Source organism: Oncorhynchus tshawytscha, unplaced genomic scaffold, assembly GCF_018296145.1.
Source record: "Oncorhynchus tshawytscha isolate Ot180627B unplaced genomic scaffold, Otsh_v2.0 Un_scaffold_7219_pilon_pilon, whole genome shotgun sequence".
In the NCBI taxonomy this organism is placed as follows: Eukaryota; Metazoa; Chordata; class Actinopteri; order Salmoniformes; family Salmonidae; genus Oncorhynchus; species Oncorhynchus tshawytscha.
The window spans coordinates 211,110-229,700 of record NW_024609719.1 but is presented as its reverse complement, the minus strand read 5'-3'; the positions used below and the strand labels follow the sequence as shown (position 1 = coordinate 229,700).

The 18,591-nt window shown below is 44.6% G+C and overlaps 1 protein-coding gene across 1 annotated transcript in view; it reads left to right on the top strand.

The window, feature by feature from the left end:
• LOC121845628 (neurotrypsin-like) overlaps window positions 1-17,737 on the top strand; it is a gene marked incomplete at its 5' end in the record, with an annotated part of 63,376 nt that extends 45,639 nt beyond the window's left edge. The window contains 2 exon segments of the mRNA XM_042317245.1: window positions 6,302-6,596; window positions 17,120-17,737. Of these exon segments, the coding sequence (XP_042173179.1) occupies window positions 6,302-6,596; window positions 17,120-17,212 (388 nt within the window).
• Window positions 17,738-18,591: the final 854 nt, after the last annotated feature.

Here is an 18,591-nt window from a genome sequence, read left to right as displayed (position 1 = left end):
GCTTCTTGACATGCCACACCTGTCAGGTGGATGAATGCTCACTAACAGGGATGTAAAACACATTAGTCCTTCAACATTCGAGAGAGAGACACTTTTTGTGTGAACGGAAAAGATCTGTGATCATGAAACATGGATCCAACACTTTAAATGTTACGTTTTATATGTTAGTTCAGTGTTAATATCTGATTCAGATAAAGATACATAAAGTAATTCAATATGATACATTAAATGTCTAGATTAGTGAATTGCTGAATGGGTGGGTTCAACAGGATTTGTTGTTAAGCCTTGTCCTGGATTTAATGAAACACATTTTCACAATCATCTATTGAAATGATGGTCCAGAATTAGGGTTCATCTGTATGTATCCGGGGAACCAGCCATTTGAAGTACTTTATCATTTAGACTAGAGATTATAGACCTGATTCTACAGTTGACTGATCAGGTTCTGATATTCCCTGATTCTACAGTTGACTGATCAGGTTTCTACAGTTGACTGATCAGGTTTCTACAGTTGACTGATCAGGTTCAGATATTCCCTGATTCTACAGTTGACTGATCAGGTTCAGATATTCCCTGGTTCTACAGTTGACTGATCAGGTTTCTACAGTTGACTGATCAGGTTTCTACAGTTGACTGATCAGGTTCAGATATTCCCTGGTTCTACAGTTGACTGATCAGGTTTCTACAGTTGACTGATCAGGTTTCTACAGTTGACTGATCAGGTTCAGATATTCCCTGGTTCTACAGTTGACTGATCAGATTTCTACAGCTGACTGATCAGGTTCAGATGAATGTTAAAGGAACAAACTGGGACTGGGACATCCATTTTTGGACATTTTAAAAGTGACAGGATTGTTTTTCGAATCCTAGATTGTCCGTTTCAACCCAGTGCAGTTTTAACAGGCTGTTATATCTCTGCAGGTCGACACTCACAGTCTAAATGGGGGACTTCCGAATTTGAGTTGTGTCACCTTTCAATACTGCTGTAATAGAGATGGCATTCACACGTAGAAGCATGCACACACACACACACACACACACACACACACACACACACACACACACACACACACACACACACACACACACACACACAGACACATACACACACACACACACACATACACATACACACATACACATACACACACACACACACACACACACACACACACACACACACACATACACACACACACACACACACACACACACACACACACAGAGACATACACATACACACACACACACACATACACACACACACATACATACACACACACACACACACACACACATATTCCACACACACACACATACACACACACATTCCACATACACATACACATACACACACACACACACACAGATGTAGACGCAGGAATATGGACATGATATCGTCACTCCTAAAGTTACAACAGGTCAACTAACCACTATTGGAGAACCACGAGATATTCTCTCAGATCGGAAAGCAAACGGTCCAGAGTAGGAGGGACTGTGTCCTGTTTAATGTGTCCTGCTGTGGATCTGATGGTCTGTCACCCAGAGTAGGAGGGACTGTGTCCTGCTGTGGATCTGATGGTCTGTGACCCAGAGTAGGAGGGACTGTGTCCTGCTGTGGATCTGATGGTCTGTCACCCAGAGTAGGAGGGACTGTGTCCTGTTTAATGTGTCCTGCTGTGGATCTGATGGTCTGTCACCCAGAGTAGGAGGGACTGTGTCCTGTTTAATGTGTCCTGCTGTGGATCTGATGGTCTGTCACCCAGAGTAGGAGGGACTGTGTCCTGTTTAATGTGTCCTGCTGTGGATCTGATGGTCTGTCACCCAGAGTAGGAGGGACTGTGTCCTGTTTAATGTGTCCTGCTGTGGATCTGATGGTCTGTCACCCAGAGTAGGAGGGACTGTGTCCTGTTTAATGTGTCCTGCTGTGGATCTGATGGTCTGTCACCCAGAGTAGGAGGGACTGTGTCCTGCTGTGGATCTGATGGTCTGTCACCCAGAGTAGGAGGGACTGTGTCCTGTTTAATGTGTCCTGCTGTGGATCTGATGGTCTGTCACCCAGAGTAGGAGGGACTGTGTCCTGCTGTGGTTCTGATGGTCTGTCACCCAGAGTAGGAGGGACTGTGTCCTGCTGTGGATCTGATGGTCTGTCACCCAGAGTAGGAGGGACTGTGTCCTGTTTAATGTGTCCTGCTGTGGATCTGATGGTCTGTCACCCAGAGTAGGAGGGACTGTGTCCTGCTGTGGTTCTGATGGTCTGTCACCCAGAGTAGGAGGGACTGTGTCCTGCTGTGGATCTGATGGTCTGTCACCCAGAGTAGGAGGGACTGTGTCCTGTTTAATGTGTCCTGCTGTGGATCTGATGGTCTGTCACCCAGAGTAGGAGGGACTGTGTCCTGCTGTGGATCTGATGGTCTGTCACCCAGAGTAGGAGGGACTGTGTCCTGCTGTGGATCTGATGGTCTGTCACCCAGAGTAGGAGGGACTGTGTCCTGTTTAATGTGTCCTGCTGTGGATCTGATGGTCTGTCACCCAGAGCAGGAGGGACTGTGTCCTGCTGTGGATCTGATGGTCTGTCACCCAGAGTAGGAGGGACTGTGTCCTGCTGTGGATCTGATGGTCTGTCACCCAGAGTAGGAGGGACTGTGTCCTGTTAAATGTGTCCTGCTGTGGAATGATCCCTGTGTCTGTGTGAGCTCTATCTGTGTGGTGTGGTAGAAAGTTCTGCCAGGGAATTGCGTCGGATTCCCGGGTCAAGTTCTGTTTCCGGAACGATCTGTGTTTTTGTAACAGGAGACAGGGTTTGGCAGGAAGGCTCTTCATCTCCTCTCTTCTCTTCTCCTCCTCTGCTCTCTTCTCCTCCTCTCTTCTCTCTCCTCTGCCTTCTCTTCTCCTCCTCTCCTCTCTTCTCTCTCCTCTCCCTTCTCTTCTCTCTCATCTCCCTTCTCTTCTCTCTCCTCTCCCTTCTCTTCTCTCTCATCTCCCTTCTCTTCTCTCTCATCTCCCTTCTCTTCTCTCTCCTCCCTGTGTCTTCTCTCTCATCTCCCTTCTCTCTCCTCCTCTCCCTTCTCTTCTCTCTCTGCTCTCCCTTCTCTTCTCTCTCATCTCCCTTCTCTTCTCTCTCATCTCCTTCTCTTCTCTCTCCTCTCCCTTCTCTCTCTCTCATCTCCCTTCTCTTCTCTCTCCTCTCCCTTCTCTTCTCTCTCCTCTCCCTTCTCTTCTCTCTCCTCCCTTCTCTTCTCTCTCATCTCCCTTCTCTCTCTCTCCTCTGCCTTCTCTTCTCCTCCTCTCTCTCTTCTCTCTCCTCTCCTCTCTCTCTCTCAGAGTCCCTTCTCTTCTCTGTTTAATCCTCTCCTCTCTTGGTCTCCTCTCCCTTCTCTCCTCTCTGTTCTCTTCTCTCTCATCTCCCTTCTCTTCTCTCTCATCTCCCTTCTCTTCTCTCTCATCTCCTTCTCTTCTCTCTCATCTCCCTTCTCTTCTCTCTCCTCTCCCTTCTCTTCTCTCTCATCTCCCTTCTCGTCTCTCTCCTCTCCCTTCTCTTCTCTCTCCTCTCCTTCTCTTCTCTCTCATCTCCCTTCTCTTCTCTCTCATCTCCCTTCTCTTCTCTCTCCTCTCCCTTCTCTTCTCTCTCATCTCCCTTCTCTTCTCTGGACTCCTCTCCTTCTCTTCTCTCTCCTCTCTCCTTCTCTTCTCCTCCTCTCCCTTCTCTTCTCTCTCCTCTCCCTTCTCTTCTCTCTCCTCTCCCTTCTCTTCTCTCTCCTCTCCCTTCTCTTCTCTCTCATCTCCCTTCTCTTCTCTCTCATCTCCCTTCTCTTCTCTCTCATCTCCCTTCTCTTCTCTCTCATCTCCCTTCTCTTCTCTCTCCTCTCCCTTCTCTTCTCTCTCCTCTCCCTTCTCTTCTCTCTCATCTCCCTTCTCTTCTCTCTCCTCTGCCTTCTCTTCTCCTCCTCCTCTCTCTTCTCTCTCCTCTCCCTTCTCTTCTCTCTCCTCTCCTTCTCTTCTCTCTCTCTCCCTTCTCTTCTCTCTCCTCTCCTTCTTCTCTCCTCTCCCTCTCTTCTCTCTCATCTCCTTCTCTTCTCTCTTCTCTCCCTTCTCTTCTCTCTCTCTCCTTCTCTTCTCTCTCCTCTCCTCTCTTCTCTTCTCTCTCCTCTCCTCTCTCTCTCTCCTCTCCCTTCTCTTCTCTCTCATCTCCCTTCTCTTCTCTCTCATCTCCCTTCTCTTCTCTCTCCTCTCCCTTCTCTTCTCTCTCCTCTCCCTTCTCTTCTATCTTCTCTCTTCTCTCCCTTCACTCCCCTTCACTCTACTGCACCTCTCCATATTCTCAATCTTTATCATTAACACACTCACCAGATTTCAAGTGTTATTAATCATTCAATGAGGAAGTGTCTGAGGTCAATACAGAACACAAAGAGGACAGGAGGACAGGAGGAGAGGAGAGGAGATGAGATGAGAGGAGAGGAGAGGACAGGACAGGACAGGAGGAGAGGAGATGAGAGGAGAGGACAGGAGGAGAGGAGACGAGAGGAGGAGAGGAGAGGAGATGAGAGGAGGAGAGAAGAGGACAGGAGGAGAGGAGATGAGATGAGAGGAGGAGAGGAGAGGAGATGAGAGGAGAGTACAGGAGGAGATGAAATGAGAGGAGGAGAGGAGAGGAGGAGAGGAGAGGAGGAGAGAAGAGGACAGGAGGAATGGAGATGAGGGGAGAGAGAGGAGGAGAGAAGAGGACAGGAGGAGAGGAGGAGAGAGGAGAGGAGAGAGAGAGGAGAGAGAGAGATGAGAGGAGAGAGAGAGGAGAGAGAGAGGAGAGGAGATGAGATGAGATGAGATGAGATGAGATGAGATGAGATGAGATGAGAGGAGAGAGAGGAGAGGAGAGGAGAGGAGAGATGAGAGATGAGAGAGAGGAGATGAGAGGAGATGAGAGAGATGAGAGGAGAGGAGAGAGAGAGAGAGAGGAGAGGAGAGGAGAGGAGAGGAGGAGAGGAGAGGAGGAGAGAAGAGGAGAGGAGGAGAGGAGATGAGAGAGGGAGGAGAGAAGAGGACAGGAAGAGAGGAGGGGGAAGAGGAGAAGGAGGAGGAGCAGAGGAGGGGGAAGAGGAGAAGGAGGAGGAGCAGATATTATGATTGTGTATGAGTTGATAGATGGACTGTAGATCCTGTAATGTCAGAGACATGTCCTCCTAGCGTGTGGTAGATAGCGTGTGGTGGGTAGTGTGTGGTGGGTAGTGTGTGATGGATAGCATGTAGCGTGTGGTGGGTAGCGTGTGGTGGGTAGTGTGTGATGGATAGCGCGTGGTGGGTAGTGTGTGATGGATAGCGCGTGGTAGATAGCGTGTGGTGGGTAGCGTGTGGTGGGTAGTGTGTGATGGGTAGCGTGTGGTGGGTAGTGTGTGATGGGTAGCGTGTGGTGGGTAGTGTGTGATGGATAGCATGTAGCGTGTGATGGATAGCATGTAGCGTGTGATGGATAGCATGTAGCGTGTGATGGATAGCATGTAGCGTGTGATGGATAGCATGTAGCGTGTGATGGATAGCATGTAGCGTGTGATGGATAGCATGTAGCGTGTGATGGATAGCATGTAGCGTGTGATGGATAGCATGTAGCGTGTGATGGATAGCATGTAGCGTGTGATGGATAGCATGTAGCGTGTGATGGATAGCATGTAGCGTGTGATGGATAGCATGTAGCGTGTGATGGATAGCATGTAGCGTGTGATGGATAGCATATAGCGTGTGATGGATAGCATGTAGCGTGTGATGGATAGCATGTAGCGTGTGATGGATAGCATGTAGCGTGTGATGGATAGCATGTAGCGTGTGATGGATAGCATATAGCGTGTGATGGATAGCATGTAGCGTGTGATGGATAGCATGTAGCGTGTGATGGATAGCATGTAGCGTGTGATGGATAGCATGTAGCGTGTGCTCTCCTGGAAACAGAGAACAGAGAACAGTGGGAGTTACTGTCTCCAGGTACATTCAGACACTCTGACAGAGAGACAGGAAACAGGAAACAGAGAATAGTGGTAGTTACTGTCTCCAGGTACATTCAGACACTCTGATAGAGAGACAGGAAACAAGAAACAGAATAGTGGTAGTTACTGTCTACGTACATTCAGACACTCTGATAACAAATAGGGTTAAGTGCATTGCTCAAGGGCACGTCGACAGATGTCCTAGTCATCTCGGGGATTCAAACTGGCCCAACGATCTTAATTAACCACTTAACCTGCCACCCCAAACTAAAACTCTGTACTTTACAGATCTATCAAACTTTAAAACTCTCCTCTCTCTCCTCCAGGCATGGTAACAGTACTAAACAGTACAAGGTGAGGGTTGGGGATTATCATTCTCTGGTTCCCGAGGAGTTTGAGGAGGAGTACGCTGTCGATCAGATCGTCCTGCACCCTAGCTACCGTTCCCACAGCAACGACTACGACCTGGCCTTGGTGCGTCTGTCGCCGGGAGTGGCAGGGAAGGGCCGCGGTCGATGTGTGGCGTTCAGTCGCCACGTCCTGCCCGCCTGTCTGCCGCTACGCAAGGAGAGAGTCCTGAAACAGGCTTCCAACTGTCACATCACAGGCTGGGGGACACAGGTGAGATGGGGGGGCACAGGTGGGATTGGGGGGGGTGGAAGACCAGGGGGTGTTAGTGGGTGATTTAGTGTGGAAGACCAGGGGGTGCTAGTGGGTGATTTAGTGTGGAAGACCAGGGGGTGTTAATGGGTGATTTAGTGGGGATGATGAGGGGGTGTTAGTGGGTGATTTAGTGTGGAAGACGAGGGGGTGTTAATGGGTGATTTAGTGTGGAAGACCAGGGGGTGTTAGTGTGGAAGATGAGGGGGATGTTAATGGGGATTTAGTGTGGAAGATGAGGGGGTGTTAGTGGGTGATTTAGTGTGGAAGACGAGGGGGTGTTAATGGGTGATTTAGTGTGGAAGATGAGGGGATGTTAGTGGCTGATTTAGTGTGGAAGACCAGGGGGTGTTAGTTGGTGATTTAGTGTGGAAGACGAGGGGGTGTTAGTGGGTGATTCAGTGTGGAAGACCAGGGGGTGATTTAGTGTGGAAGATGAGGGGGATGTTAGTGGGTGATTTAGTGGGGAAGACGAGGGAGGTGTTAGTGGGTGATTTAGTGTGGAAGATGAGGGGGATGTTATTGGCTGATTTAGTGGGAAGACCAGGGGGTTTTAGTGGGTTATTTAGTGTGGAAGACGAGGGGGTGTTAGTGGGTGATTTAGTGTGGAAGACCAGGGGGTGGTAGTGGGTGATTTAGTGTGGAAGACCAGGGGGTGTTAGTTGGTGATTTGGTGTGGAAGACCAGGGGGTTTTAGTGGGTGATTTAGTGTGGAAGACGAGGGGGTGTTAGTGGGTGATTTAGTGTGGAAGACCAGGGGGTGGTAGTGGGTGATTTAGTGTGGAAGATGAGGGGGTGTTAGTGGGTGATTTAGTGTGGAAGATGAGGGGGCTGTTAGTGGGTGATTTAGTGTGGAAGACGAGGGGGTGTTAGTGGGTGATTTAGTGTGGAAGACGAGGGGGTGTTAATGGGTGATTTAGTGTGGAAGATGAGGGGATGTTAGTGGCTGATTTAGTGTGGAAGACCAGGGGGTGTTAGTGGGTGATTTAGTGGGGAAGATGAGGGGGTGTTAGTGTGGAAGATGAGGGGGTGTTAGTGGGTGATTTAGTGGGGAAGATGAGGGGGATGTTAGTGGGTGATTTAGTGGGGAAGATGAGGGGATGTTAGTGGGTGATTTAGTGGGGAAGATGAAACACACTAAAGGCCCAGTGTAATGGTAATCGTCTCTCTAATTAAACAGACTAAAGGCCCAGTGTAATGGTAATCGTCTCTAATTAAACAGACTAAAGGCCCAGTGTAATGGTAATCGTCTCTCTGATTAAACAGACTAAAGGCCCAGTGTAATGGTAATCGTCTCTCTAATTAAACAGACTAAAGGCCCAGTGTAATGGTAATCGTCTCTCTGATTAAACACACTAAAGGCCCAGTGTAATGGTAATCGTCTCTCTGATTAAACAGACTAAAGGCCCAGTGTAATGGTAATCGTCTCTCTAATTAAACAGACTAAAGGCCCAGTGTAATGGTAATCGTCTCTCTGATTAAACAGACTAAAGGCCCAGTGTAATGGTAATCGTCTCTCTAATTAAACAGACTAAAGGCCCAGTGTAATGGTAATCGTCTCTCTAATTAAACAGACTAAAGGCCCAGTGTAATGGTAATCGTCTCTCTAATTAAACAGACTAAAGGCCCAGTGTAATGGTAATCGTCTCTCTGATTAAACACACTAAAGGCCCAGTGTAATGGTAATCGTCTCTCTAATTAAACAGACTAAAGGCCCAGTGTAATGGTAATCGTCTCTCTAATTAAACAGACTAAAGGCCCAGTGTAATGGTAATCGTCTCTCTAATTAAACAGACTAAAGGCCCAGTGTAATGGTAATCGTCTCTCTAATTAAACAGACTAAAGGCCCAGTGTAATGGTAATCGTCTCTCTAATTAAACAGACTAAAGGCCCAGTGTAATGGTAATCGTCTCTCTGATTAAACACACTAAAGGCCCAGTGTAATGGTAATCGTCTCTCTAATTAAACAGACTAAAGGCCCAGTGTAATGGTAATCGTCTCTCTAATTAAACAGACTAAAGGCCCAGTGTAATGGTAATCGTCTCTCTGATTAAACACACTAAAGGCCCAGTGTAATGGTAATCGTCTCTCTAATTAAACAGACTAAAGGCCCAGTGTAATGGTAATCGTCTCTCTGATTAAACACACTAAAGGCCCAGTGTAATGGTAATCGTCTCTCTAATTAAACAGACTAAAGGCCCAGTGTAATGGTAATCGTCTCTCTGATTAAACACACTAAAGGCCCAGTGTAATGGTAATCGTCTCTCTAATTAAACAGACTAAAGGCCCAGTGTAATGGTAATCGTCTCTCTAATTAAACACACTAAAGGCCCAGTGTAATGGTAATCGTCTCTCTAATTAAACAGACTAAAGGCCCAGTGTAATGGTAATCGTCTCTCTAATTAAACACACTAAAGGCCCAGTGTAATGGTAATCGTCTCTCTAATTAAACAGACTAAAGGCCCAGTGTAATGGTAATCGTCTCTCTAATTAAACAGACTAAAGGCCCAGTGTAATGGTAATCGTCTCTCTAATTAAACAGACTAAAGGCCCAGTGTAATGGTAATCGTCTCTCTAATTAAACAGACTAAAGGCCCAGTGTAATGGTAATCGTCTCTCTAATTAAACACACTAAAGGCCCAGTGTAATGGTAATCGTCTCTCTAATTAAACACACTAAAGGCCCAGTGTAATGGTAATCGTCTCTCTAATTAAACAGACTAAAGGCCCAGTGTAATGGTAATCGTCTCTCTAATTAAACACACTAAAGGCCCAGTGTAATGGTAATCGTCTCTCTAATTAAACACACTAAAGGCCCAGTGTAATGGTAATCGTCTCTCTAATTAAACAGACTAAAGGCCCAGTGTAATGGTAATCGTCTCTCTAATTAAACAGACTAAAGGCCCAGTGTAATGGTAATCGTCTCTCTAATTAAACAGACTAAAGGCCCAGTGTAATGGTAATCGTCTCTCTGATTAAACACACTAAAGGCCCAGTGTAATGGTAATCGTCTCTCTAATTAAACAGACTAAAGGCCCAGTGTAATGGTAATCGTCTCTCTAATTAAACAGACTAAAGGCCCAGTGTAATGGTAATCGTCTCTCTAATTAAACACACTAAAGGCCCAGTGTAATGGTAATCGTCTCTCTAATTAAACAGACTAAAGGCCCAGTGTAATGGTAATCGTCTCTCTAATTAAACAGACTAAAGGCCCAGTGTAATGGTAATCGTCTCTCTAATTAAACACACTAAAGGCCCAGTGTAATGGTAATCGTCTCTCTAATTAAACACACTAAAGGCCCAGTGTAATGGTAATCGTCTCTCTAATTAAACAGACTAAAGGCCCAGTGTAATGGTAATCGTCTCTCTAATTAAACACACTAAAGGCCCAGTGTAATGGTAATCGTCTCTCTAATTAAACAGACTAAAGGCCCAGTGTAATGGTAATCTTCTCTCTGATTAAACAGACTAAAGGCCCAGTGTAATGGTAATCGTCTCTCTAATTAAACAGACTAAAGGCCCAGTGTAATGGTAATCGTCTCTCTAATTAAACAGACTAAAGGCCCAGTGTAATGGTAATCGTCTCTCTGATTAAACAGACTAAAGGCCCAGTGTAATGGTAATCGTCTCTCTGATTAAACACACTAAAGGCCCAGTGTAATGGTAATCGTCTCTCTAATTAAACAGACTAAAGGCCCAGTGTAATGGTAATCGTCTCTCTAATTAAACAGACTAAAGGCCCAGTGTAATGGTAATCGTCTCTCTGATTAAACAGACTAAAGGCCCAGTGTAATGGTAATCGTCTCTCTGATTAAACAGACTAAAGGCCCAGTGTAATGGTAATCTTCTCTCTAATTAAACAGACTAAAGGCCCAGTGTAATGGTAATCGTCTCTCTAATTAAACAGACTAAAGGCCCAGTGTAATGGTAATCGTCTCTCTAATTAAACAGACTAAAGGCCCAGTGTAATGGTAATCGTCTCTCTAATTAAACAGACTAAAGGCCCAGTGTAATGGTAATCGTCTCTCTAATTAAACAGACTAAAGGCCCAGTGTAATGGTAATCGTCTCTCTAATTAAACACACTAAAGGCCCAGTGTAATGGTAATCGTCTCTCTAATTAAACAGACTAAAGGCCCAGTGTAATGGTAATCGTCTCTCTAATTAAACAGACTAAAGGCCCAGTGTAATGGTAATCGTCTCTAATTAAACAGACTAAAGGCCCAGTGTAATGGTAATCGTCTCTCTAATTAAACAGACTAAAGGCCCAGTGTAATGGTAATCGTCTCTCTAATTAAACAGACTAAAGGCCCAGTGTAATGGTAATCGTCTCTCTAATTAAACAGACTAAAGGCCCAGTGTAATGGTAATCGTCTCTCTGATTAAACAGACTAAAGGCCCAGTGTAATGGTAATCGTCTCTGATTAAACAGACTAAAGGCCCAGTGTAATGGTAATCTTCTCTCTAATTAAACAGACTAAAGGCCCAGTGTAATGGTAATCGTCTCTCTAATTAAACAGACTAAAGGCCCAGTGTAATGGTAATCGTCTCTCTAATTAAACAGACTAAAGGCCCAGTGTAATGGTAATCGTCTCTCTAATTAAACAGACTAAAGGCCCAGTGTAATGGTAATCGTCTCTCTAATTAAACAGACTAAAGGCCCAGTGTAATGGTAATCGTCTCTCTAATTAAACACACTAAAGGCCCAGTGTAATGGTAATCGTCTCTCTAATTAAACAGACTAAAGGCCCAGTGTAATGGTAATCGTCTCTCTAATTAAACAGACTAAAGGCCCAGTGTAATGGTAATCGTCTCTCTAATTAAACAGACTAAAGGCCCAGTGTAATGGTAATCGTCTCTCTAATTAAACAGACTAAAGGCCCAGTGTAATGGTAATCGTCTCTCTGATTAAACAGACTAAAGGCCCAGTGTAATGGTAATCGTCTCTCTGATTAAACACACTAAAGGCCCAGTGTAATGGTAATCGTCTCTCTGATTAAACACACTAAAGGCCCAGTGTAATGGTAATCGTCTCTCTAATTAAACAGACTAAAGGCCCAGTGTAATGGTAATCGTCTCTCTAATTAAACAGACTAAAGGCCCAGTGTAATGGTAATCGTCTCTCTAATTAAACACACTAAAGGCCCAGTGTAATGGTAATCGTCTCTCTAATTAAACAGACTAAAGGCCCAGTGTAATGGTAATCGTCTCTCTAATTAAACAGACTAAAGGCCCAGTGTAATGGTAATCTTCTCTCTAATTAAACAGACTAAAGGCCCAGTGTAATGGTAATCGTCTCTCTGATTAAACACACTAAAGGCCCAGTGTAATGGTAATCGTCTCTCTAATTAAACAGACTAAAGGCCCAGTGTAATGGTAATCGTCTCTCTAATTAAACAGACTAAAGGCCCAGTGTAATGGTAATCGTCTCTCTAATTAAACAGACTAAAGGCCCAGTGTAATGGTAATCGTCTCTCTAATTAAACAGACTAAAGGCCCAGTGTAATGGTAATCGTCTCTCTAATTAAACAGACTAAAGGCCCAGTGTAATGGTAATCGTCTCTCTAATTAAACAGACTAAAGGCCCAGTGTAATGGTAATCGTCTCTCTAATTAAACAGACTAAAGGCCCAGTGTAATGGTAATCGTCTCTCTGATTAAACAGACTAAAGGCCCAGTGTAATGGTAATCGTCTCTAATTAAACAGACTAAAGGCCCAGTGTAATGGTAATCGTCTCTCTAATTAAACACACTAAAGGCCCAGTGTAATGGTAATCGTCTCTCTAATTAAACAGACTAAAGGCCCAGTGTAATGGTAATCGTCTCTCTAATTAAACAGACTAAAGGCCCAGTGTAATGGTAATCGTCTCTCTAATTAAACACACTAAAGGCCCAGTGTAATGGTAATCGTCTCTCTAATTAAACAGACTAAAGGCCCAGTGTAATGGTAATCTTCTCTCTGATTAAACAGACTAAAGGCCCAGTGTAATGGTAATCGTCTCTCTAATTAAACAGACTAAAGGCCCAGTGTAATGGTAATCGTCTCTCTAATTAAACAGACTAAAGGCCCAGTGTAATGGTAATCGTCTCTCTGATTAAACAGACTAAAGGCCCAGTGTAATGGTAATCGTCTCTCTGATTAAACACACTAAAGGCCCAGTGTAATGGTAATCGTCTCTCTAATTAAACAGACTAAAGGCCCAGTGTAATGGTAATCGTCTCTCTAATTAAACAGACTAAAGGCCCAGTGTAATGGTAATCGTCTCTCTGATTAAACAGACTAAAGGCCCAGTGTAATGGTAATCGTCTCTCTGATTAAACAGACTAAAGGCCCAGTGTAATGGTAATCTTCTCTCTAATTAAACAGACTAAAGGCCCAGTGTAATGGTAATCGTCTCTCTAATTAAACAGACTAAAGGCCCAGTGTAATGGTAATCGTCTCTCTAATTAAACAGACTAAAGGCCCAGTGTAATGGTAATCGTCTCTCTAATTAAACAGACTAAAGGCCCAGTGTAATGGTAATCGTCTCTCTAATTAAACAGACTAAAGGCCCAGTGTAATGGTAATCGTCTCTCTAATTAAACACACTAAAGGCCCAGTGTAATGGTAATCGTCTCTCTAATTAAACAGACTAAAGGCCCAGTGTAATGGTAATCGTCTCTCTAATTAAACAGACTAAAGGCCCAGTGTAATGGTAATCGTCTCTAATTAAACAGACTAAAGGCCCAGTGTAATGGTAATCTTCTCTCTAATTAAACAGACTAAAGGCCCAGTGTAATGGTAATCTTCTCTCTAATTAAACAGACTAAAGGCCCAGTGTAATGGTAATCGTCTCTCTGATTAAACAGACTAAAGGCCCAGTGTAATGGTAATCGTCTCTCTGATTAAACAGACTAAAGGCCCAGTGTAATGGTAATCGTCTCTCTGATTAAACAGACTAAAGGCCCAGTGTAATGGTAATCTTCTCTCTAATTAAACAGACTAAAGGCCCAGTGTAATGGTAATCGTCTCTCTAATTAAACAGACTAAAGGCCCAGTGTAATGGTAATCGTCTCTCTAATTAAACAGACTAAAGGCCCAGTGTAATGGTAATCGTCTCTCTAATTAAACAGACTAAAGGCCCAGTGTAATGGTAATCGTCTCTCTAATTAAACAGACTAAAGGCCCAGTGTAATGGTAATCGTCTCTCTAATTAAACACACTAAAGGCCCAGTGTAATGGTAATCGTCTCTCTAATTAAACAGACTAAAGGCCCAGTGTAATGGTAATCGTCTCTCTAATTAAACAGACTAAAGGCCCAGTGTAATGGTAATCGTCTCTCTAATTAAACAGACTAAAGGCCCAGTGTAATGGTAATCGTCTCTCTAATTAAACAGACTAAAGGCCCAGTGTAATGGTAATCGTCTCTCTGATTAAACAGACTAAAGGCCCAGTGTAATGGTAATCGTCTCTCTGATTAAACACACTAAAGGCCCAGTGTAATGGTAATCGTCTCTCTGATTAAACACACTAAAGGCCCAGTGTAATGGTAATCGTCTCTCTAATTAAACAGACTAAAGGCCCAGTGTAATGGTAATCGTCTCTCTAATTAAACAGACTAAAGGCCCAGTGTAATGGTAATCGTCTCTCTAATTAAACACACTAAAGGCCCAGTGTAATGGTAATCGTCTCTAATTAAACAGACTAAAGGCCCAGTGTAATGGTAATCGTCTCTCTAATTAAACAGACTAAAGGCCCAGTGTAATGGTAATCTTCTTTCTAATTAAACACACTAAAGGCCCAGTGTAATGGTAATCGTCTCTCTGATTAAACACACTAAAGGCCCAGTGTAATGGTAATCGTCTCTCTGATTAAACAGACTAAAGGCCCAGTGTAATGGTAATCGTCTCTCTCTGTCCTCCAGGTCGGTTTCTCTAATTAAACAGACTAAAGGCCCAGTGTAATGGTAATCGTCTCTCTAATTAAACAGACTAAAGGCCCAGTGTAATGGTAATCGTCTCTCTAATTAAACAGACTAAAGGCCCAGTGTAATGGTAATCGTCTCTCTAATTAAACAGACTAAAGGCCCAGTGTAATGGTAATCGTCTCTCTAATTAAACAGACTAAAGGCCCAGTGTAATGGTAATCGTCTCTCTAATTAAACAGACTAAAGGCCCAGTGTAATGGTAATCGTCTCTCTAATTAAACAGACTAAAGGCCCAGTGTAATGGTAATCGTCTCTCTGATTAAACAGACTAAAGGCCCAGTGTAATGGTAATCGTCTCTCTGATTAAACACACTAAAGGCCCAGTGTAATGGTAATCGTCTCTCTAATTAAACAGACTAAAGGCCCAGTGTAATGGTAATCGTCTCTCTGATTAAACACACTAAAGGCCCAGTGTAATGGTAATCGTCTCTCTAATTAAACAGACTAAAGGCCCAGTGTAATGGTAATCGTCTCTCTAATTAAACAGACTAAAGGCCCAGTGTAATGGTAATCTCTCTCTAATTAAACAGACTAAAGGCCCAGTGTAATGGTAATCGTCTCTCTGATTAAACACACTAAAGGCCCAGTGTAATGGTAATCGTCTCTCTAATTAAACACACTAAAGGCCCAGTGTAATGGTAATCGTCTCTCTAATTAAACAGACTAAAGGCCCAGTGTAATGGTAATCGTCTCTCTAATTAAACAGACTAAAGGCCCAGTGTAATGGTAATCGTCTCTCTAATTAAACAGACTAAAGGCCCAGTGTAATGGTAATCGTCTCTCTAATTAAACAGACTAAAGGCCCAGTGTAATGGTAATCGTCTCTCTAATTAAACAGACTAAAGGCCCAGTGTAATGGTAATCGTCTCTCTAATTAAACAGACTAAAGGCCCAGTGTAATGGTAATCGTCTCTCTGATTAAACACACTAAAGGCCCAGTGTAATGGTAATCGTCTCTCTGATTAAACACACTAAAGGCCCAGTGTAATGGTAATCGTCTCTCTAATTAAACAGACTAAAGGCCCAGTGTAATGGTAATCGTCTCTCTAATTAAACAGACTAAAGGCCCAGTGTAATGGCCCAATTAAACAGACTAAAGGCCCAGTGTAATGGTAATCGTCTCTCTAATTAAACAGACTAAAGGCCCAGTGTAATGGTAATCGTCTCTCTAATTAAACAGACTAAAGGCCCAGTGTAATGGTAATCGTCTCTCTAATTAAACACACTAAAGGCCCAGTGTAATGGTAATCGTCTCTCTAATTAAACAGACTAAAGGCCCAGTGTAATGGTAATCGTCTCTGATTAAACAGACTAAAGGCCCAGTGTAATGGTAATCGTCTCTCTGATTAAACAGACTAAAGGCCCAGTGTAATGGTAATCGTCTCTCTAATTAAACAGACTAAAGGCCCAGTGTAATGGTAATCGTCTCTCTAATTAAACAGACTAAAGGCCCAGTGTAATGGTAATCGTCTCTCTAATTAAACAGACTAAAGGCCCAGTGTAATGGTAATCGTCTCTCTAATTAAACAGACTAAAGGCCCAGTGTAATGGTAATCGTCTCTCTAATTAAACAGACTAAAGGCCCAGTGTAATGGTAATCGTCTCTCTAATTAAACAGACTAAAGGCCCAGTGTAATGGTAATCGTCTCTCTAATTAAACAGACTAAAGGCCCAGTGTAATGGTAATCGTCTCTCTAATTAAACACACTAAAGGCCCAGTGTAATGGTAATCGTCTCTCTAATTAAACACACTAAAGGCCCAGTGTAATGGTAATCGTCTCTCTGATTAAACACACTAAAGGCCCAGTGTAATGGTAATCGTCTCTCTGATTAAACAGACTAAAGGCCCAGTGTAATGGTAATCGTCTCTCTGATTAAACAGACTAAAGGCCCAGTGTAATGGTAATCGTCTCTCTGATTAAACAGACTAAAGGCCCAGTGTAATGGTAATCGTCTCTCTGATTAAACAGACTAAAGGCCCAGTGTAATGGTAATCGTCTCTCTGATTAAACAGTGTACTAAAAACAGGCCCAGTGTAATGGTAATCGTCTCTCTGATTAAACAGACTAAAGGCCCAGTGTAATGGTAATCGTCTCTCTAATTAAACAGACTAAAGGCCCAGTGTAAAACAGACTGGCCCAGTAATCGTCTCTCTAATTAAACAGACTAAAGGCCCAGTGTAATGGTAATCGTCTCTCTAATTAAACAGACTAAAGGCCCAGTGTAATGGTAATCGTCTCTGATTAAACAGACTAAAGGCCCAGTTAAAAACAGACTAAAGGCCCAGTGTAATGGTAATCGTCTCTCTGATTAAACAGACTAAAGGCCCAGTGTAATGGTAATCGTCTCTCTGTAGTGTAATCGTCTCTCAGGTCGGTTTCTCTAATTAAACAGACTAAAGGCCCAGTGTAATGGTAATCGTCTCTCTGTTAAACAGACTAAAGGCCCAGTGTAATGGTTTCTCTCTGATTAAACAGACTAAAGGCCCAGTGTAATGGTAATCGTCTCTCTGTCCTCCAGGTCGCTCCTACTCTAAGACCCTCCAACAGGCTCCTCTCTCCCTCCTCCCCCCCGTCGTCACTGCCAACAGCGTTACCACGGAGCCTTCACTAGCCGCATGCTCTGCGCCGGGACAGACGGCCAATCGGAGCGCCGCGTGGACAGTTGCCGTGGAGACAGCGGCGGCCCGTTGGTGTGTGAGCGTCCGGGCGGAGGGTGGGTAGTGTACGGTGTGACGTCGTGGGGTCACTCCTGTCGCACGCAACACTCACCTGGCGTCTACACTAAAGTCTCCGCCTTCACACCCTGGATACACAAGGTGATTGGACAATGAGAGGGATACAGGAACTGGATCGTCAAGGTGATTGGACAATGGGAAGAATATAGGAAGTGGATCTGCAAGGTGATTGGACATTGGGATAAGGGCATGAAGAGATGACAGCCAATATGAGACAGTGGTAGATAACGGACTGGCCAATTGAAAAGGACTATATTTGGAGCTTGTGATTTGATTGGTCAGTAAAATAAGTGGTTTCAAACCAGTTGAAAGGCTTAACCAATCTCACCCCTGTCTCTCTTTCATATCCACCCCTCCCCCTTTACCCCCCCTCTCTCTCTCTCCTTTCCCCTCTCCTCTTCCTCCTCGCTCCCTCTCTTCCTCCTCGTTCCTTCTCTTCCTCCTCGTTCCTTCTCTTCCTCCTCGTTCCCTCCTTCTCTTCCTCCTCGTTCCTCCTCTTCCTCCTCGTTCTCTCTCTTCCTCCTCGTTCCCCCTCTCTCCCTCCTCGTTCCCTCTCTTCCTCCTCGTTCCCTCTCTCTCCTCCTCGTTCCCTCTCTTCCTCCTCGTTCCCTCTCTTCCTCCTCGTTCCCTCTCTCTCCTCCTCGTTCTCTCTCTTTCCTCCTCGTTCCCTCTCTTCCTCCTCGTTCCCTCTCTTCCTCCTCGTTCCCTCTCTTCCTCCTCTTCCCTCTCTCTTCCTCCTCATTCCCTCTCTCTTCCTCCTCGTTCCCTCTCTCTTCCTCCTCCCCTCTCTCTTCCTCCTCGTTCCCTCTCTCTTCCTCCTCGTTCCCTCTCTCTTCCTCCTCGTTCCCTCTCTCTTCCTCCTCGTTCCCTCTCTCTTCCTCCTCGTTCCCTCTCTCTTCCTCCTCGTTCCCTCTCTCTTCCTCCTCGTTCCTCTCTCTTCCTCCTCGTTCCCTCTCTCTTCCTCCTCGTTCCCTCTCTCTTCCTCCTCGTTCCCTCTCTCTCTTCCTCCTTGTTCCCTCTCTCTCTCTTCCTCCTTGTTCCCTCTCTCTCTCTTCCACCTTGTTCCCTCTCTCTCTCTTCCTCCTCGTTCCCTCTCTCTCTTCCTCCTCGTTCCCTCTCTCTCTTCCTCCTCGCTCCCTCTCTCTCCTCCTCCTCCTCCTCCACATCCCAGACAACCGGTCTAAAATGTTTTATATTGTTCTATGAATGACCTGATGAAAGCAGCTACAGGTACAGCACATTGTTGTTGACATCC